Source organism: Oryza brachyantha, chromosome 4, assembly GCF_000231095.2.
Source record: "Oryza brachyantha chromosome 4, ObraRS2, whole genome shotgun sequence".
In the NCBI taxonomy this organism is placed as follows: Eukaryota; Viridiplantae; Streptophyta; class Magnoliopsida; order Poales; family Poaceae; genus Oryza; species Oryza brachyantha.
The window spans coordinates 2,787,732-2,807,298 of record NC_023166.2 but is presented as its reverse complement, the minus strand read 5'-3'; the positions used below and the strand labels follow the sequence as shown (position 1 = coordinate 2,807,298).

The 19,567-nt window shown below is 42.8% G+C and overlaps 1 protein-coding gene and 1 pseudogene across 1 annotated transcript; one reads left to right on the top strand and one right to left on the bottom strand.

Annotated features, from left to right (window-relative positions):
* The first annotated feature begins 4,377 nt into the window (after positions 1-4,377).
* LOC107304055 (defensin Ec-AMP-D1-like) lies at positions 4,378-5,387 on the top strand. Its single transcript, XM_015836326.1, has 2 exons — positions 4,378-4,488; positions 4,880-5,387. The coding sequence occupies exons 1-2, from the start codon at positions 4,425-4,427 to the stop codon at positions 5,044-5,046; spliced, it is 231 nt and encodes a 76-aa protein (XP_015691812.1). The 5' UTR covers positions 4,378-4,424; the 3' UTR covers positions 5,047-5,387.
* A 178-nt stretch (positions 5,388-5,565) lies between these two features.
* Positions 5,566-16,106, bottom strand: LOC121054154 (annotated as a pseudogene).
* Positions 16,107-19,567: the final 3,461 nt, after the last annotated feature.

The following is a 19,567-nucleotide window of genomic DNA, read 5'->3' as shown; positions in this document are numbered from 1 at the left end:
TGGGCACTTCAATAATCAATAATAACATCACTTATTTCATTTTGGTTATTTATTGTTATTTTTGATCATTATCTTTTTTAAAAAAATACTAGGTTTGCTGTTTGTGTTGCATCTTAACCTAACTTAATCAGATACTTCAGGTAATTCTTTCTCAACATGTCACTGTCATTTTGCAGTTTTCATTGGAGTAAGTCCGTATTGTAAAATATGTGTGTACATGAGTCTATTCCCTAGGGGAAGCACTCATTATTTTAAATTATTAATTGATTACTAGGAAAGCAGTATGGGTGCAAAGTTCAAATGTATATTTCACCAGCTTAAGTAATAATAAGCTTCAATTAGTACTAAATGAGAATAAATCAACGGATGATGATTACTTTAACACGACTATATAAAGTTTATGTTAGAAGACATCCAGACGATGAAAAAAACACTAGGATACTAATATCAAAGCATTGTCTGGACTTGAATTTTGGGTGACATTTTTATAATCACATATATATATTCACTCCATCTATCATATGTTCTTAAAACCATTATTGTCTCTGTCTTACATAATAGTGTTGGGTTAATACCCGAACTATGGTCAAAACATTAATATTGGATGACTAGCAGAGTTTGTATGCAACTAGTCCAAAACTTACTACAACATTATAAGATGAAAATCAGTAAGATTTCTATCATTTTCCACTGTCTTTGTCTATTTTAAAGGATAGCCCTTTGCAAATTCTTATCCCAATACAACACATTGAAGTCTAATATGCTTAATTCCAATTACAAAAATAACCCGTATGCAAGATATGCCAAAAAATGCTTTCTTTTCTAGCACTTCAAGAAAGTCATGAACATAGCATGTACTAGCTCTATGAGAGTTGAGGATATAAAACATTGGAGTCAGATAAATGTTCTAAATATTGCAATTCCTGGCAGGTAAGTATTGTTCCAAAATCTCATTGAAACCATTCAATTTATTTTTTCTAACACAAGAGTAGCTAACTATTGAATCTTGTCAGCGAACTATCTAGGTATCTTGTTCTTCTTTTTATGTTCATGTGTACATGGATAAATGATGAACTACAGTTATCTACTTTCAAGGTTAGTATCATATAATTTTCATTGATTATTTATAATATTGTATATCATTTTATTTTATATTAATAAATGTATGTGTAGGATGGTTATGAGCTAATGAGACATTCATTAATAAACTTATTTGCATACCGTGAGAATGAATGTGAAAACAACATACTTGGTTGTGCATGAGATATCCTTAAGTGTATTGCTATTACTGAATGCTTATATTTTGATCTTTTTTATGCTATCAACATGTTAAGTAATATAGTAACGTTAATCAGTATTCTATGTGGATGTATTTTGATCACAATATTCAAATGTTATGGTTCATGGTACTAAGTTCAGTATCTATAGGTATATTATACTATATGTAGTTCGCATCTATTATATTTGACTTGTGACGTGGATTGATTTGAAGTTTGACTGTATTTTTTATATGCAAATAAATTTGGAAAAAATATACTATCAAGCATATTCTGATACCATAATGTTAGCACGGACATATTACTAGTAGTCTTTATGTAGCTAGTTATAATGGCCGTTGCGCTGGAGTGCAGTGGCTTGAAGCGATGTGCGGTTTCCAATGCTGTGCTGGCTTGACTCTAATCTGGTTTGATCTGTATGAAGGGAAATTTACAACCATGCCATTATAATTTTGCAAAGTTGGAGATATGTTATTGGTATATCACTAACATGTGGGACACACATAGGTCAATGACACGTAGACCAGGATGACATATCTCCAATTTAGCAAAATTATAATAGCATACTTGCAATTTTGCTCTGTATTATCAAAGGGTGTCGGCTCCTTAGAGCATCTCTAAGAGATTGACTAAAATTTGACTCTCTAAATCTTAATTTAGTCATTGATGTTAAAAGATTATATCTTCAAATTGTTGTGCACTCGTACAGACTCTCCATCCCGCTCTCCAAATACTAACAGCCAGGAGAATGACTTGTGAACCTAACCATGTGGGACCCACAAATAGTAATTTTGCTAGGTGGGAGGATGATTTGAAAGATTTGGCCATTAAAGATACATGTTTAGCCATGCAAATGCTATGACAAGTCAAATAGGTAGTCTGTTATAGGACAATTTTTTAACACAATTGCTAAAATTTTGCATGACAATGTCGGGTAAAACTGTACTAATCATATCAATGCTGGTTTTTAAACAACTGGCGTGGACATTATCACGTCGCTGCTATTTTTTTTTTAAGAACAGAAACTTACGAAGAGCACTCGTGATTCTTCATTTGGCTTCTTTCTGTTCAGCTGTAGAATCAGCTCGTAATTCCACTATTGTCATGATGCATATATATATCGAGAGAGATTGATCAATTCCTGTACAGCCGTAGATGACTTGTTTCACACCGTACCAAAAGGTCTATTTGTGCTAGAAGGATATGTTAGGGAAATTGGCCAGATAACCGAGAAAGCAGATTTAACGTGAAAACCCTTGCGGGAAAAAACTACGGACGCCAACCGGCAATAACCACTATGAGGTGATGATTACAATAGTAGAAGAATACACCGGGCCATCGCACCCTTCCCGTGCAGCTTACAAAAGATATATATAAGGGGAAATCAAGGAGTCCTAATAGGAAAAGACTGATAAAAACCTATTAGGAAACTAATCCTACTCATACTCCAAGTAGAAAACGGCTAGAAGAAACCTAGTAGGAAACTAGTAATATAATAAACCAAATACATTACAGATAATAATTCGGATCATATCTCTATCGATCTCCACCTTGAGACGAATTCCCTTGTAGCATAAAAATTGAAATCACCATAAACCTCATATAGATAAAATCACCTTGCGGCAAATAGTCTTTTGGACTATAATAAGCACTAACCGAACTTGAGGACAACGAGAATCTCGCTTGTTTTGAACAGGAGCAGTGAACCATACTTTAAACTTCCAATGGGAATAAAACCCTAAACCTGTTGGTATAAATTGGTAGAACCCAACAAAGATACGAACCAAAACAAAGTACTTGAATCTCCTGATAAACCTCATAAAAAATTGGTCATGTGCTCATAGCAGTTTCTCTTAAATCACGCGATCAAAACAAGAGCATTGAGTAATACTTCAAAACTCGCCGTAGGATCAAATCCTGAAATTGTTGGTATAAATTGGGGGAACCCAACAGAACAGCGAAACAAAGTATTGAAATCTCCTGGTAAATTTGATCAAAGCGATAAACGGGAACAACCAAAATCTTCTCGGTGAATTGTTTTTCCCTTCCAAACACCAGCTTGTACAACAAAACTCTCATAAGAACCTGCCATATGTTGAAACTGATCTTGCCATGAAACTTCTCAATCTCTATTTTGGTAAAAGACTTCGAGAAAAAATTACAGATCAAAAAATATATGGTAGGATCAACAAAGAAAGAGCTTCATGGTACGAAGGCTGATATGCACGTGGAAAATTCTACCGAAAATTCCAGTTGAACAGGAACGAGCTTGCTGCTCTAGGAACCGTGCGGCAGATCACGTCTGCATTGCTGCCTCTTCTTTGCTGCTATGCCTTTGATTGCTGGTTTGCTGCTATTGGAGCATGCAGACATACATCGGCAGTTGACAAAGACAGGACGCAGGCGGACGACGGGACGATGAATGCCCCGACGGCCGAAGGGAAGCGACGATGAACGTCGCCACGGGGTGGATCGGATCTTTAGCTCTCATACCACTTGTTAGGTAAATTGGTCAGATAACCGAGAAAGCAGATTTAACGTGGAAGCCCTTGCAGTAAAAAACCACGGGCGCCAATCGGCAATAACCACTATGAGGTGATGATTACAATATCAGGGGAATACACCGGGCCGTCGCACCCTTCGCGTGCAGCTTACAAGAGATATATATAAGGGGAAATCAAGGAGTCCTAATAGGAAAATATCGATAAAATCCTATTTAGGAAACTAATCCTACTTCTACTCCAAGTAGGAAACGTCTAGAAGAAACCTAGTAGAAAACTAGTAATATAATAATCCAAATACATTATAGATAATAATTCGGATCATATTTCTAACAGGTATTTACAAATTCATATCAAAAACATTACATACAAATCAAAATTTGTCCAAAAAAAAAACATCTCTACATGCATATAGGGGAAAACAAAACGACCGTTTCACAGCCAAAGTCGCAGTGCCAGACGCCCTATTTACTAATATTAACCGGTTAACTACATATAGTGTAGGCGGTTAAAAATATTATATATATGCAATTGGTAATTCCTACGGTTGTCGTTGCTTGCATGAGATGGGTGTTTTTCATATATAGCGCTGTGGCACGGTCATGAATTCAATCACCAGAATAACAGACTGAAATAACATAATCCAATGGAGTCATCACGCAAGTTCTTCCCAGCCATTGCTGTCCTCCTCTTGCTCGTTGTCACCACAGGTACACTAGGAGGAAATATATACGATTTACATAGTTTCCATGTTGTTCTAGCTAGCTTTTTGTTCAGTTTCTTACATGTAGGAGGTTCTTTATGCATTTCAAGCCTCTGTCCTGTTGGAGACATGTCTCATACGTTTTGATACTAAATCAATACAGACACAGTGAAACATGTAACACTTGATGAAATTCAGTTTGCAGGTTATATAAATCTAAATACGAGTCTGAAATTACGTACATTTATAACCAACAACCCATAATGCATGTACCACCTTCAATTCACAGGGATTCAAATTTCTGGGCAATTAACATATATTCGTATGGATGGAAATTAACAAACCAGGAAAATCATTCAAAGTTTTAACATTCGGTAATTACTTTGTGTGTTTAGCAGAGGTGGTGCCAAGTGCAGAGGCGAGAGAGTGCGAGACGGCGAGCAACCGGTTCAAGGGGATGTGCATGATGGTGGCCAACTGCGCCAACGTGTGCTTGACCGAGGGCTTCTCCGGCGGCAAGTGCAGCGGCTTCCGGCGCCGCTGTATGTGCACCAAGGAATGCTGATCATGTGGGTTGGTTAATTTTGTCGATCAACTAATCTCCTGAATAATCACGAATTAATTGCAACTTAGCCATGTTGGGCGCGTCGTTCGATCCTTGATCGAATAAATCTTCAGCAAGCCTAAACGCCGGCCAGGAGTACGTACTGTTTTGTATCAAATTTGAGTTTCATGCATGTAATCTTTTCTCATTCTGTTCTTTTTCTTTTTCTTTTTGGGTTTGGGTTTGGATTGAGTATTCACTGTGTTGTTGTTCTTGAGTATATATTGCCTGATTCCATTTCTGGTCTGAAATTTTACAGCATGAGAGGAACATGCATATCTCATCTTTCAGGTTACTCTGAAGAAAGAACATGCCTTCATTTGCTTTTTGTTCTAATACAAATCAGGAGAATGTATTAACGAGAACATCGTCATAGAAACTAGTTGACCCATGAAATTGGACAGATGATTCAAATTATAACTATAGGATCAGCCCACATTCATCTATAGCCCAAACCTGTGTTTTGGCGAAATTCTCCTTTCATCCCAGGTGATTAGAAGAAATGGGTTTCTTCATCCTCTGGGAGCAGTTGGGGTACATGTCTCTTGGGCAGACATGTTCACCGTAGCCTGAAGATGGTTTCCCATCAATATCAACATCCATTTTTGCCTGCGAATCGCCATTCAGCTGGCCATCATCTGCAGCAAACTTCCTTGGCAACGCAGTCAAAGATGTAACCAACAGAAGAACAATGACAGTAAGAAAAACAGGCTTCATTCTTTGGAATCGTTGGTAACTGAACAAAAAAAGGAAAAAGAGAAGACTTAAGAGCAGTAGTAACTGCAGTTGTAAACTGTATAGACAAATATGAACTACACGCTTGGACCAATATCTGAAGTGAATATATCACCAAATCTTAATCTGTATTACGCCATGTAAGACATTTGTATGGTATTTATAGGACGTTAACAAAGTTGAATTCTATGGAACGCCGGGTGTACGCGATAGGGTTAATTCGTGTCATGCAGTAATCACTACTCAGAGAAAAAAGGGATCATGCATGATCGACAGTAATAAGTGGATTGATTTGCAGAAATGACAGGAAAATGAGTGGATGGAATACCTACATTTGGCGGCCCAAATAGCAAATTGCTGATAGGGGTACTGTGCATGTGCAAGGTGATGGAAATAGGCAATAGCCCATCGAATTATTGCGGCGGTACGGTTCTGGATATTCATTGCCATCAACATAATATAAAAAGTTCTTCGCAATCAGTTGTGATGTAATCATTATAAATAAATAGGAAATAACAAACGATCCGCAAATAAAAGATGAATGATAATAGATCAATCAAAGAATACACGAGATTTAACGTGGAAAACCCTTCTAAAAATAGGTAAGAAAAAACCACAGGTCTCAGTCAGCAAATATCTTGATGGTATTGGGTGAGGTTACAACATTCAACGGCGACTTATAGGAAGTATATGTAAAAGTGAAACCTTAAAGGGATAATGATCCATGCCTCCCAAGCATCTGGCCCAAACCTTCAGCGACAGGCCTCCGCTTCGCTCCGGTGAAGTTGGCCTTTATACGTGTGCAAATGAATTTGGATCACAGCTAAACAATTTTAGATTGTGAAATATTAAAATTCTTCAAATTTGAACCTTTATAGGCTATATTGTCTTAAAAGTAAAATACACTGCTGGCTCTTCAACTTAGACCAAGGTGTCATATGAATACATCAATTTGTATAATGCATTTCTAGAAATTTCATATTTGTTTAATATATCATCCGTGTATCAAAGTGTATAACACGCAACGCGGATAATAACGTGGCCATCCATGATATATTGATTCCAAGTATTTTGTGCTTAGATCTCGCCACTAAATTATGCCTTCGAGTCTGCAGCAGCAGTGGCACGATTCTGAAATCAGAAATATGACCTAGTGACAATTAGGCCAGTGGCGGAAGGTGCTTTGAACATGGTGGAAGTTGATTTGAGAACATACTACAGCGGAGGGTCGTAAATGCTAAATTCCGACTACCTTGGATAGCCATGTCAATGTCGAAGCCGCATCATATGCATTTTGGCCCTCGCATCATATATTAAAACAAGATTATGTACTTTTGTGTGCATTTTGTAGGTTGTAAATTGTTCTAGGTTGAAGACTTCATATTATTTATGTTCCTTTTTTTACTAGTGTTTTTAAATGATTTATTGAATAATTTAGAGAAAAAAGATAAATTTTCATGTCCCCTTGTAAGCATCTAAATTGTGTGGAGCCAAATTTATAAGGATACTAGAAAATATAACACATCTGCCCTCTATATTTAATGCACACAAGGCAATGGTTATACTCCCTCTAATTTGACAATTTGTATCATTTTTGATAAAAACACGATCTTCAAAAGATGGGTTTGATAGGCTTTCTATTAAAATTTATCCAAAAAATAAATGTTTATTTTTATTAAAATATTTTGAAGACACATCTATACATATTATTCTTGAGATTTGAAGCTAAATATTTCAAATGTTATTAATATTCAAAGAGTTGACTAAACGTTTGTCAAAAAACAAGAATTAATTAAGTGGCCGAAGTAGTGTTAGAAAAACAATACTAGAAACTACATTGGTTTCTATACTCTAGAATATTGTGTCAAGAAACTATCCTCTACAATACAACTTTTGTATCTTGTTATCACATGGGCCACCTATCTCTGTCATAAGCAGTCTTAGTCTACAACCAGTTTCTTCATTTTTATATCTCTCTCCAATAAATAACCTATCACGTCAACTAATTGCTTATGTGGCATAGCAATAAATACATATAGAAACTATTCTTGGGTCTGCATTGGGAGTGCTATTGGATGAGTCAGGACAGTCTTCAGCTGTACAGAAAAATACTCTGTGTCAGGACACGCCTTAAACGTAAGCGTTGGGTTGGAGAACAAAAATAATAAATACTCTAGCCGTCTGCAAAATAAATAAATAAATAAATATGAGTTAGCCTTTAGTTGACAGCTATTTTTTCATCCAAAGGGCCATAATAGCCCTCTCGAATACTAGTTTGCTACGCTTACTATGAAAAACGCGATTCTCAATATGACTAATAGATTCAGTACATAATGGGAACTGAGATGCATTTTTGTGCCTTTTGTACATAGTAATTGTTGATCGACTGACTCCAGGAATTTGAAAACTTTCACGTGCATATGTCCCAAATCCTTCATAACTTGAGTAAAATATGGGGGCACTATGTACGTTTTACTCCCGTTTTATTTCATTCTGTATTACATCCCATACATAAACATCTCCATCCTGATGCATATGATAATGTCGATAAGTGCTACATGCACGTGATGTTTCTTTAGATATATCGAGATTTGTTCTAGGCAAGGCATTATTAGGGGTGACTGGGAGTTCTGGGACATCTATTTCCATAATCGTTAATAACAGTTGCGTACTGAGGGGTGTTCACAGCACCAGCTTTGGCCTGTACGTCGCCGGCGTGCTTCACTTCATTAATTTCTGCACCTTTCTTCTCCATCGACGACGTTGCAGAATTGCAGGAGCAGATGATCACAAGCATGAACATCGCACACACCACAAGCTTCATTACTGGATCCTGGATGGTTTCCTTTTGTTTAGCACAAGCATGCACAGAACAATGGTGACTCTTATTCTAAGTTTATAGCATATATACAACGGCATAGGGTCTTCACGAAAACAATAGTCTATACTAAACTAGTTATCCGTTACTTGCAAGAGAAAATTGAAAAGGAGAAGCATATACATACTCCAAGCAAATTCTCACCAGAAGTTACCGTAAAATCTTGGAGCGGATATTGGTTGGTCCATTATAAGCTTCGTACAGACTCAATTTATAGGAGTAGCTGAGACGTTAGATGTTGGCAATAGTCTCACATTCGAAATTTACGGGGTATGAGCCATCTTAAAAGTGAGAGGTCCCTCACCTCTTGAGCTAGCTTTTGTGATATAGCAAGACTTTTTTTCGGTTGGGCTAAGGTCTCCCGGTTTTAGGCCAACAAGTGGTATCGGAGTTGAATCCATAATATCACTAGCTAGTATTGTGCATACTCGGGTGGTATAAGCCTAAATCCTAGTGGACCACGGGTGTAGGGCCGGTTAGTGTACGGCGGGTGTGAGGCCCATATGTGATTTTGTGTGGGATGGTCAATGCTTAGGGGGACCAATGTGTCATGGGTTTGAGGAGCACCAATGTGTGATGGGGAAATTGTTGGAAATAGTTCTACACTGAAAGTTTAGAGAGAGTTGAGCCAACAAAAAAGTGGGGGAAGTCTCTCACCTCTTGGGCTAGATTTTGGGGTGCAGCAAGGCTTTCTCTCGGTTGGGCCAACGTCTCCCGATTTTGGCCAACAAGTGGTATCGGAGTTGGGTCCGCAATCTTTCTAGTACCATGCACACTCGTGTGATATAAAGCCGAAGCCCAATGGACCGCATCTATGGGGCTTGCATGTGTTCATGTGTGTGGGGCCGGTCAGTGTTGATGGGCACTAACGTGTGATGAATGAGATTTTTGGGAATAGTTCCACATTGAAAGTTTCGGGGGAGTTGAGCCAACTTAAATGTGGGGGAGTCCCTCTCTTATTGGGCTAGCTTTTGAGGTGTAGAAATGCTTTCTCCCGGTTGGACCAGTGTCTTTCAGTCTTGGACAACAGTACAGTTAATATTACTTTTTTGACGAATTGTTCGTTGGTTCTCGAGTTAAATCAATATAATGCAACTTTCCACAGTGGATTGTAATCTTTCTTTCGCAAAAAAAAAAAAAAACTCCGAAACCACACATGAGTGATCAAATTCTTGTCTACCATCTTGAGGCTCTAGCTAGATAAGTAATGATATACTTGAGTTTGTTCGCTGTACATTCTGCATGATGATGCAGAAGAGCAATATTTGGTGTAGTAAACGATGGCCTTATGGGACAAGACATATACGTAGATACCTATTACATAGAAAGTGTGCGTGTAATAAATCTGATAGTTGCTTGACCAAGACGAGCAGTTGGGGCAAACCATGAAGGCAAGCTCCTATACATTAATAATTGAGATACAATTTGAATTAACAGTTTACAAAATTTGTTCACCTGTGTAAAGGATATACCACAAGTTTTACTATCCGTTGTCTTCTTTTTTCTTCATTACAGAACAAAAGACAAAACCCCTTGAGCAACACATCTATGCGTCCTGCAAAAACCCAAATAAAGCATTTCTAGAGTCTACAGCAACGGATTTAGTATATGCATTTGCCTTTGCCGGCGTTAACGTTGCAACCATCAACGTTATTCAGTATATGTTGGTAGCAGAGGGAAATTAGTGGTTCCGTGTTATACGTTGCTACCTTCAATAATTGATGTTTTATTTATTCTAATCATGTTGTTCAGTATTTTCTTTATATTATCATGTTAATTTTGATTAATTCTATTATTGTATACAAATCACATCACTGACAATGAACATCAACCACTGATTTCATTAATAATTAATAATTGTATCTTTCTGCATATACAATATATTTGTGTAGAAAAATGCCTTACATATGTAATTAAGATCATAGTCATGATTAATATTTTGTGATGAACAATTGACATGTAAAATAATTTATTAATAAAAATTGTTTTAGAAATATTTGTGGTCTTGGTGTACGTGAGTGTGTATGACTAATGTGGGTCATGTTACGATATTTGTATCTAGAAACGCTTGGTTTGTCTCTATATGTTCAGGTGACTTGAGGTATACCGTGGTAAATGTGAGGACCAGGACTTGGTTTAGGGAGAAAGCGATGTCTGGATGGTCAGGATGGCATGTGATATGGTTGGACTAGAGTCATGATACTTGGAGGTCAACATTGGTTAGCTGAGGGATCGAGGATGCCGATGATGGTGTTAAATACCGTGTGTGGATGGATTTGTAACGTGCTGTGTGTGCAAGCCTCAAAGAAAATTAAAAGAAAAATCAACGGAGAAAAAACAAGGAAAGGAGTCGACGTGCAACAGCCAAGTGAACTACTCTATCGACCGTGCTACAGTAAATCAGATTACTGTAGTAGCCGCGCTAGAGTAGCCGACTACTGTATCTTTCCTGCTTTTTGGTTATCGGTATTTAGAGAAACATGAGAATTTAGTTTGGTAAATTAATTTCAATCTTCGAAAGTGTGAGGTTGAGTCCTAGTAGGAGGAGGAGCCTTATTCCTAATTGGTGATAGTATTTTTTGGTATAAACAGGGAGAGATTGAGGCCTAGGTGTAGAACTTGTGTGTAACTTGTGTAAAAGAAAGTATTAGAGTTTCAGAGGAGTGCTTTGTTTACACTTTGTAAGTATAATTTGATGCAATAAAGTTGATCTATACTGGGCACATCTTTGGATTGTATCTTTGGCTGTGAGGCGGCGATGATGACTTCATCAGGTCAGGGTTATTTTTATTTCGACTAAAAAGATTCAGTTGATTGGTGTTTCGTACAATTCAACTTACTCTAATAGGGTTGGTTATTATGTTTGGATCCTACAACATATTGGTACAAAAATTTGATCAGTTCTAACATTTTGAGAAGAACAAACATTGCCTTACAATGTCGACAATGACTTAATTCGTGCAGTTTCACAGCGTGCAATCGTGTGTGACGCACATTGTATTTGTTGTCAATGAGATGATAAATACATGGAAAGAGGGGTAACAATCACCCCTTTAGCCTTACAAGCTTTTTTATAAACCTCGTCTATGATCTTAGATAGAGTTAAATGTATTTTGATAAAAATTCAGGCCTAGGATGGTACAGTTGAAAATGTACATGTATTATTGGTCCTTGATGGTCTAGCATTGGCTCTACACTGCTACACCAGCCTCCTCCTACTTTCTCTTGGGACATCAATTCCTTCATCCATTCAAGATAACACATTATGATCAAGGTTGTTGAAGTCTTGCTCAAAGGCTCTGGGTTAAAAGTCATCCACCCCGAAGATTATGTGTTTAGGATCCTATGTCGTCTATCTTCCAAATGTGTACTTGTATTTTCTGGTAAGAACATAATTTCTCACTTTCGAGATAATGGATAGCTTAAGAATCTACATGTTCGAAAGATATATATAGTGTTCCCAATTGAACTTGCAGGGTGATGTTATACTTGAACGGGCACCAACTGATAGCATACTACCATAGAATAAGCCAAAACTGTCTGGTCACCTATGCCAGTGTCACGCCCAGAAATTCCTCACACGAATTTCTGAACTTAATTGTGTATTAAAATCCCTGTCCAGGACCAGACAGGGTACACAAAAAGACAATATCGATTACATAACCATCGTTCTTAAAGAGAACAGGGGAGCGGGGTGGGGGTGCTCGGCCGACGGCGGCAACTGGCGGGCGGCGACAGCGGCAGCGCACGGCGACGACGCTCGGCATGGCGGCGACGGCGCGACGGCGACGACTAGCGTCCGGCGATGGAGCACGGCGCACGACCGAGACGGCGGCGCACGTGGCGCAGCCAGGCAAAGCGGCGGCGACAGATTGGCGCGGCGACGACGACGAGGGATGAGTGCGGGCGCGTACGGGCGCGGGTGGCGGCGGCTTGACGACGGCGTCGCGAAGGCGACGACGACGGCGACAGTCGGCGACGACGACGAGCGCAGCACATGTCCGGCGACGGCGTGCGGCTCGGTGGCGGTCGGCCGGGGATGAAAAGAGAGAGGGGAGGAGGAAGGAAGCGCTCACTGGCGGCGGCGACGGTGCGGGTGAGTAGGCGAGGTCGTGGCGGAGGTGGTGACGCGGGTAGGCGTAGTCGATCGGCGACGGCGAGGAGCGGCGGCTTGAGTGGCGGGCAAAAATCGGTGAGGCGGCGCGGGAGAGAGGAATTTATAGGGTGTCGGTGCCGGCTAGGGCGGAGGCGGTGGTTAGAGAGGCAAGCGGACTTCGGCGGCGCGCGGGTGCTGGTCCGAGGCGGGGGCGAGCGAGCTGGGCCGGCGACTGGCGGCCCAGGCGGAGGGAGAGGCGCGCGGGGAGAGAAGGCCGGCTCGGCTGAGCCAGCCTGGATGGAGAGTTGGGCCGGCTCGGCTGGACCGGCCCGGGAACGAAGAGGGAAAAAGAAAAGAAAAAAGAAAAAGTGAGGAGGAAAATTGCACTTCGGCCCAATTTGAGAAGGAAGGGAAAAAGAAAGGAAAAAAGGACGGAAAAAGAAAAGCCCCACTTTCGCCGAGTTTTAAATTGATTTGTTTGGCCAAATTTTATACTTCTTTAATTTGAGTTTAAATCCAGTTAGTCGATTTGCGAACCTCGATTTAATTAAATTAAGTTCTTTTAGAGGGATTTTTTCTGAGTTAATTAAGCCAATTATTATTTGCAATTTCCCTTTTACGATTTTAGGCTTGGGACAAAACTCCGGGTGTGACAAACCTACCCCCCTTAAACGGAATCTCGACCCCGAGATTCGGAGGTGCAGATGGGCGGTCTTGAGCTCATCTTCTCTTTCCCATGTCGCTTCTTCTTCTGAGTGGTGACTCCACTGAACTCTGCAGAATCTGATCACACGGTTCTGAGTCTTCCTTTCACTGGTTTCTAGAATCCGTGCTGGTTTCTCCACATACGTTAGATCTTCCTGTAGATAGATGTGCTCGGAGTTGGTCTGTTCTTCAGGCACACGGAGACACTTTTTGAGCTGCGACACATGAAACACGTCATGGATTCCGGCCATGTTAGCAAGGAGTTCCAACTGATACGCAACTTCTTCTCTACGTTACACTATTCGGTATGGTCCCACGAAACGTGGTGCCAACTTTCCTTTGGTTTGAAACCGGTGTACTCCTCGCAAAGGTGTGACGCGGAGGTACACATAGTCTCCTACTTCGAAGGCTAAGTCCCTTCGACGATTATCTGCATAACTTTTCTGTCTGGTTTGGGCTGTTTTCAACCTTTCACGGATTATTCTGACTTTTTCTTCCGCCTGACTTAAAACTTCAGTCCCAAAAACTTGACATTCTCCTGTCTGATCCTAGAAGAGGGGTGTACGACACTTTCGCCCATACAACGCTTCAAAAGGTGTCATCTGCAAACTGGCTTGATAAGTGTTGTTGGATGAGAATTCTGCATACGGCAAATTCTTATCCCATGCTCCGCCAAAGTCAAGAGCGCAAGCTCTGAGCATGTCTTCAAGAATCTGGTTTACCATTTCCATCTAACCATCGGTCTGCGGATGATAAGCTGTACTGAAATTCAGTCAGGTTCCCAATTCTTCCGGCAGCTTCTGCCAAAACTTTGAGGTAAACTGACTTTCTCGGTCAGAAACGATCTTTTTAGGTACTCCATGTAGACACATGATCCTAGTGAAGTAATCTCAGCTAGTCTTTTCCCTGAGTAGGTAGTGTGAACTGGTATGAAATGGGCGACCTTCGTCAATCGATCAACGATTACCCAAATCGAGTCATGACCGACAGCGGTCCTCGGTAAACCAGTGATGAAATCCGTCCCGATTTCTTCCAATTTCCATTCTAGAATCTGAAGAGGTTGTAACAGTCCTGCTGGCCTTTGGTGTTCCGCTTTGACTCGTTGACAAACATCGCACAAGGCAACATATTCTGCAATTTCCCTCTTCATACTAACCCACCAAAACTTTTCTTTGAGGTCTTGATATATCTTGATACTCCCAGGGTGAATAGAGTACTGGGTTCGATGAGCTTCTTGGAGTATCAACTCCTTTAACTCCTTGTTATTCGGTACACACAACCTGTTTCCCATCTAGATTGTCCCATGTTCATCTTCTGAAAAATCTTGAGCTTTACCCACTCGCATATTTTTCTTCAGCTCGGCTATCTCCGGATCATTTGCTTGGGATTGGCGAACTTGATCCACCAATGTGGGCTGCGCTTCTAGGGCTGCCACAAAACCCTCTTCGACTATACCCAAATTTAGTCGTTCAAAGTCCTGCTGTAACTGCTCACAAACTTCCGTTGATACCACAACATTGCAGTAATTCTTCCGGCTTAAAGCATCTGCAACTACATTTGCTTTGCCCGGATGATAATGGATACTTAAATCATAATCCTTGATCAATTCCAACCATCTTCGCTGGCGAAGGTTCAAATCTGGCTGTGTAAAGATATACTTTAGACTCTTATGATTCGTATACACTTCACACTTGTTACCAATTAGGTAGTGTCGCTTGATTTTTAGGGCATGCACTATGGCTGCTAGTTCCAAATCATTGGTCGGGTAGTTACCCTCATGTGGTTTCAACTGACGAGAGGCATAAGCAACCACCTTTCCTTCTTGCATTAGCACACATCCAAGCCCTGATCTGGATGCATCACAGTAAACCTGGAAGTCTTTCATCTGATCTGGCAAAATCAACACGGGTGCTGACACCAACCTTTGCTTGAGCTTTTCAAAACTCTTATCGCACTCAGTTGACCATCTGAACTTCTCTTCCTTTTTCAACAACTGTGTCATTGGCTTGGCTATCTTCGGGAAATTCTCAATGAACCGGCAGTAATAGCCCGCAAGTCCTAAGAAACTCCTGATTTGGGAAACCGTCTTAGGCGGGGTCCACTTTGTTACTCACTCCACATTGTTGGGGTCCACTGCTACACCTTGCGCATTGATCACATGGCCCAGGAACTTCACTTCACGCAGCAAGAATTCACACTTGCTGAACTTGGCATACAACTGGTGTTCTCTTAGCTTCTCTAGCACGATCCGCAAATGTTGCTCGTGCTCTTCTTCTGACTTGGAGTAGATAAGAATGTCATCAATGAAGATAACCACAAACTTATCCAGGTATTCCATGAACACCTTATTCATGAGATTCATGAATAATGCCGAGGCATTAGTAAGTCCAAACGATATTACCTTACATTCATACAACCGGAGCGAGTAGTGAATGTCGTCTTGTGAATATCTTCTTCCCGAATTCTCAACTGGTGATACCCTGATCTCAAATTGATCTTGGAGAAAACTTTGGCTCCCTTCAACTGATCAAACAGATCATCAATCCTTGGCAGAGGATACTTATTCTTGATGATGACATCGTTCAAAGCACTATAGTCCACACACATTCTCTTAGTTTTGTCCTTCTCAACAAAAATAACCGGGGCACCCCAAGGCGAGGTACTCGGTCGGATGTAACCTTTCTGAAGCTGTTCATCCACTTGCTTCTTCACTTCTGCCATCTCATTAGCTGCCATCCTGTAGGGTCTCTTATAGATTGGTGCAGTTCCTGGTACCAAGTCAATACGGAACTCGATCTCTCTTTCTGGTGGCATCATTGTGAGATCATCTGGAAACACCTCCGGATACTCACAAACCACTGGTATGTCTTCCAACTTCTTCGGATCTTTGACTGTTTCCGAGGGTTGCTCTTCAGCTTTGTCACGCCCAGAAATTTTCACCAAATTTCTGAACAATAGCATGTATTAAATCTCGGTCCAGGCATCAGCCCGAGTACACACTATGACAAATTAATACACAGTTCCACGTCTTAAAAACAAATAAAAACAATTATTTATCGAAATGCAGCGGAAAAGGAAAACAAACTAAACCATCTAATCTTCAGCTTCAGCTGGCAAAGACGGCTCCACACCACATGCATTCTTGACGGCGGACTGAACCTTACTTCAACCTTCGGAACAACCTTCTGACTCGGGCTCTGGCACTTGCTCTGGTGGGGGAAAAAATTAAGCAAGGCTGAGTACAAACCACCGTACTCAACAAGTAACACCCAAGAGAGGGAGAGTAATGAATGCAATAGGGTACAAGGAATAGGCCAAGGTTAAATTGCACAAAGCTGCAGTAATTTAGCAAAACAGTAGATAAAATAGATTGAAATAAAAGTAAAGTAAGCATTTAAAATAAACATCTACTGTCCAACGTTACACCACGTTGCCCAAACCACTGTCGAACGTTACACCACGTAGCGACAGGGTCAACCCTCTGCCCAACGTTAAACCACGTTGCGACAGACCCAAACCACTGCCAATGTTACACCACGTTGCACAGGGTCCAACCAGTTCCAAGATTAATCAGGTTATTAATGGTTCAACTAATCCCAGTGAATCTGTCAGTTCGCCCAATAACCGCGGGCACGGCTATTCGAATAGTTTTACTCTGTAGAGGTGTACAACTTTACCCACAAGACATGGCTGCCAAGCATGTTACCATGCCCCAACGTATCACCACGATACCTCAATACGGAAACCATGATAAGACCTTTCATCTAACCCTCCCTAGACAATCGCACCACACTTCAGGTTTCACCCCCTCCTTTACACCAAGTTGGGCAGTCCCCTCTTGTGCCTTGATAGATCCGGAAGCAGCAGAGGCTTTCGTAACACCATGATTGCCCGTCCATACTCCATCACGCCTACCCTTGCCTCGGTACGTCGAATAGGGACAAGCTAGATTACGAGCCTCACCGTTGCCCATTCTGGCTTGTGGTTAGTACGTGTAAGACCTTCAGAGTTTCCTGAGAACCGGTCCTTAATTACCATGGGCACGACTCTCAAAACCATGCACCCACAGCCCACCATAAGCAATATTTTATTTGAATTAATCCTCAACGGGATATTAATAATGATTACAACCATTAAAGGTCTATTAAAGTGTAACAATAATTAAGTAATAATTGGTGAGCTAGTTGAACTAAGCATGGCTAAGCATTGACTAACCCTAATTCTAGTCAAATTAACCCTGGGATGACAATAATAATAAATGGGAATCAACGGATATATAGGTAATTGCCCAATAGATAAATGAAGTAAATAGATTTGCATAAAACAATGCATGTTTGAATGTAAAAGCGGGGAATTTTAGAAACATAGGTTCAATATGATCAAAGAAGGGTGCCACTTGCCTTGCTTAGACCCACGAGGAACTTCGGCGACGACTGCGAGAACGAACGGCGCTGCGACAGGGTCAAAACCTACGACAAACAAGGCAAAACAAGAAAAACAGGCTATAAAACTACTGAAACAGAGAAAGAAACTATTTTTAATGGATTCTTGACAATTTTATGAATTTAATGAAATTTGAATGGACCTACACGGAGACTAGATGAATTACTTATGAATTTTAGAAGTTTTCTAGGTTTTTTAACTAAACAGTAAAGTCTTAAATCAATTATTGCGCAATTAATGGGGCTGCTGACGTCAGCGAGGAGAGAGGAGCGCTGACGGCTGACAGGTGGGGACCACCTGTCGGTGAGGGAGAGGGGGAGGAAGAGACTGACACGCGGGCCCGGGGAGGAGAGAGAGGAAGGTGGCGGCGGACGGCTGACGAGTGGGACCCATTCGTCAGTGGCCTAGAGCAGAGGAGGAGGGGGAGGCGGTCCCGGCCGGAAGGGGGAAGACGGCGTCGGCGGCGGAGGGTGGCGACGGCGACGACCGGCGACGCGAGGGCGACGACGTCGGCGGCATCGACCGGCGACCGGAGGGCGACGACGGCGTCGGCGGCCACCGGCACGAGGCGACGGGCGGCGGCGCACGCTGTCGAGGGCGACGGCGACGGCGCGCGGGAGGGAGAGACGATAACGGTAGCCGGCAGCGGAGGCTTGGCGACCGTGCGACGACGGTGACAACGGGCGGAGATGCGACGGCGAGCGCCGGCAGCGCACGACACCCAGCGACGGCGCGCGGGATCGGGTGGCGGCGGAGGACGTCGGCCGACGGCGAGCGGCGGGGCGCGCTCGCGGTCGCACGAAGAAACAGAGGAAGGGAGGAGAGCGGGCTCACCGTGGTGGCGCAGCGACGACGGCCGATGCGACAAGATCGATCGGCGCCGGGCGACGGTGGAGCTGCGGCGCGAGGGAGAGGGGGATGGGATGCGGCGTTCAGCCGGGGAGACCGGGCGCGACGGCGACCGGGCGGCGAAGGAATGCGCGGCGCTGGGGTGCGCACAGGCGACGACCGGCCGGCAGCAAGTCGGCGACGGCGGCGCGGAGGCGGTGACGCAGCCGGACGGCGACGACCGGCGGCTGGCGGCGAACGACGACAGCGCGGCGGCGACTCGGGCGGAGGCGGAAAGTGGGCGACGGCGCGCGGCGGCTCGGGTTTTAAAGGGTGGCGGCGCCGGCTAGGGCGGGGCGGAGGTAGGAGACCGAGTCGAGCGCGACGCGGTCTCGGCGGCGGCCGTTGCGGTGGCGGCGGTTGCGGCGGAGGAGATGGGGCGACGGCGGACTCGGCTGGCGCGGCGCGGCGTGGCGCGGGCGCGGGCTGGTGCGGAGGCGGGGTTTCGGTCGCTGACAGGTGGGCCCCACCTATCAGTGGTGCGAGGGAGGAGGGAGGCGAGGCGGACTTCGCCGCGGCGCGGGCGCGGGAGCGGCGAGCTAGGCCGGGGCAGCGGCCCAGGCGGAGCGCGCGCGCGGTAGGAGCGGGAGGCCGGTGGCCTGCTCAGCTGGGCCGGCCGAACGGGGAAAGTGGGCCGGCTCGGCTGGGCCGGCCCGGGAAGGAGGAAAAAGAAAAAGAAAAAAAAAGGAGAGGAGGAAAATTGGACTTCGGCCCAATTTGAGAAGGAAGGGAAAAAG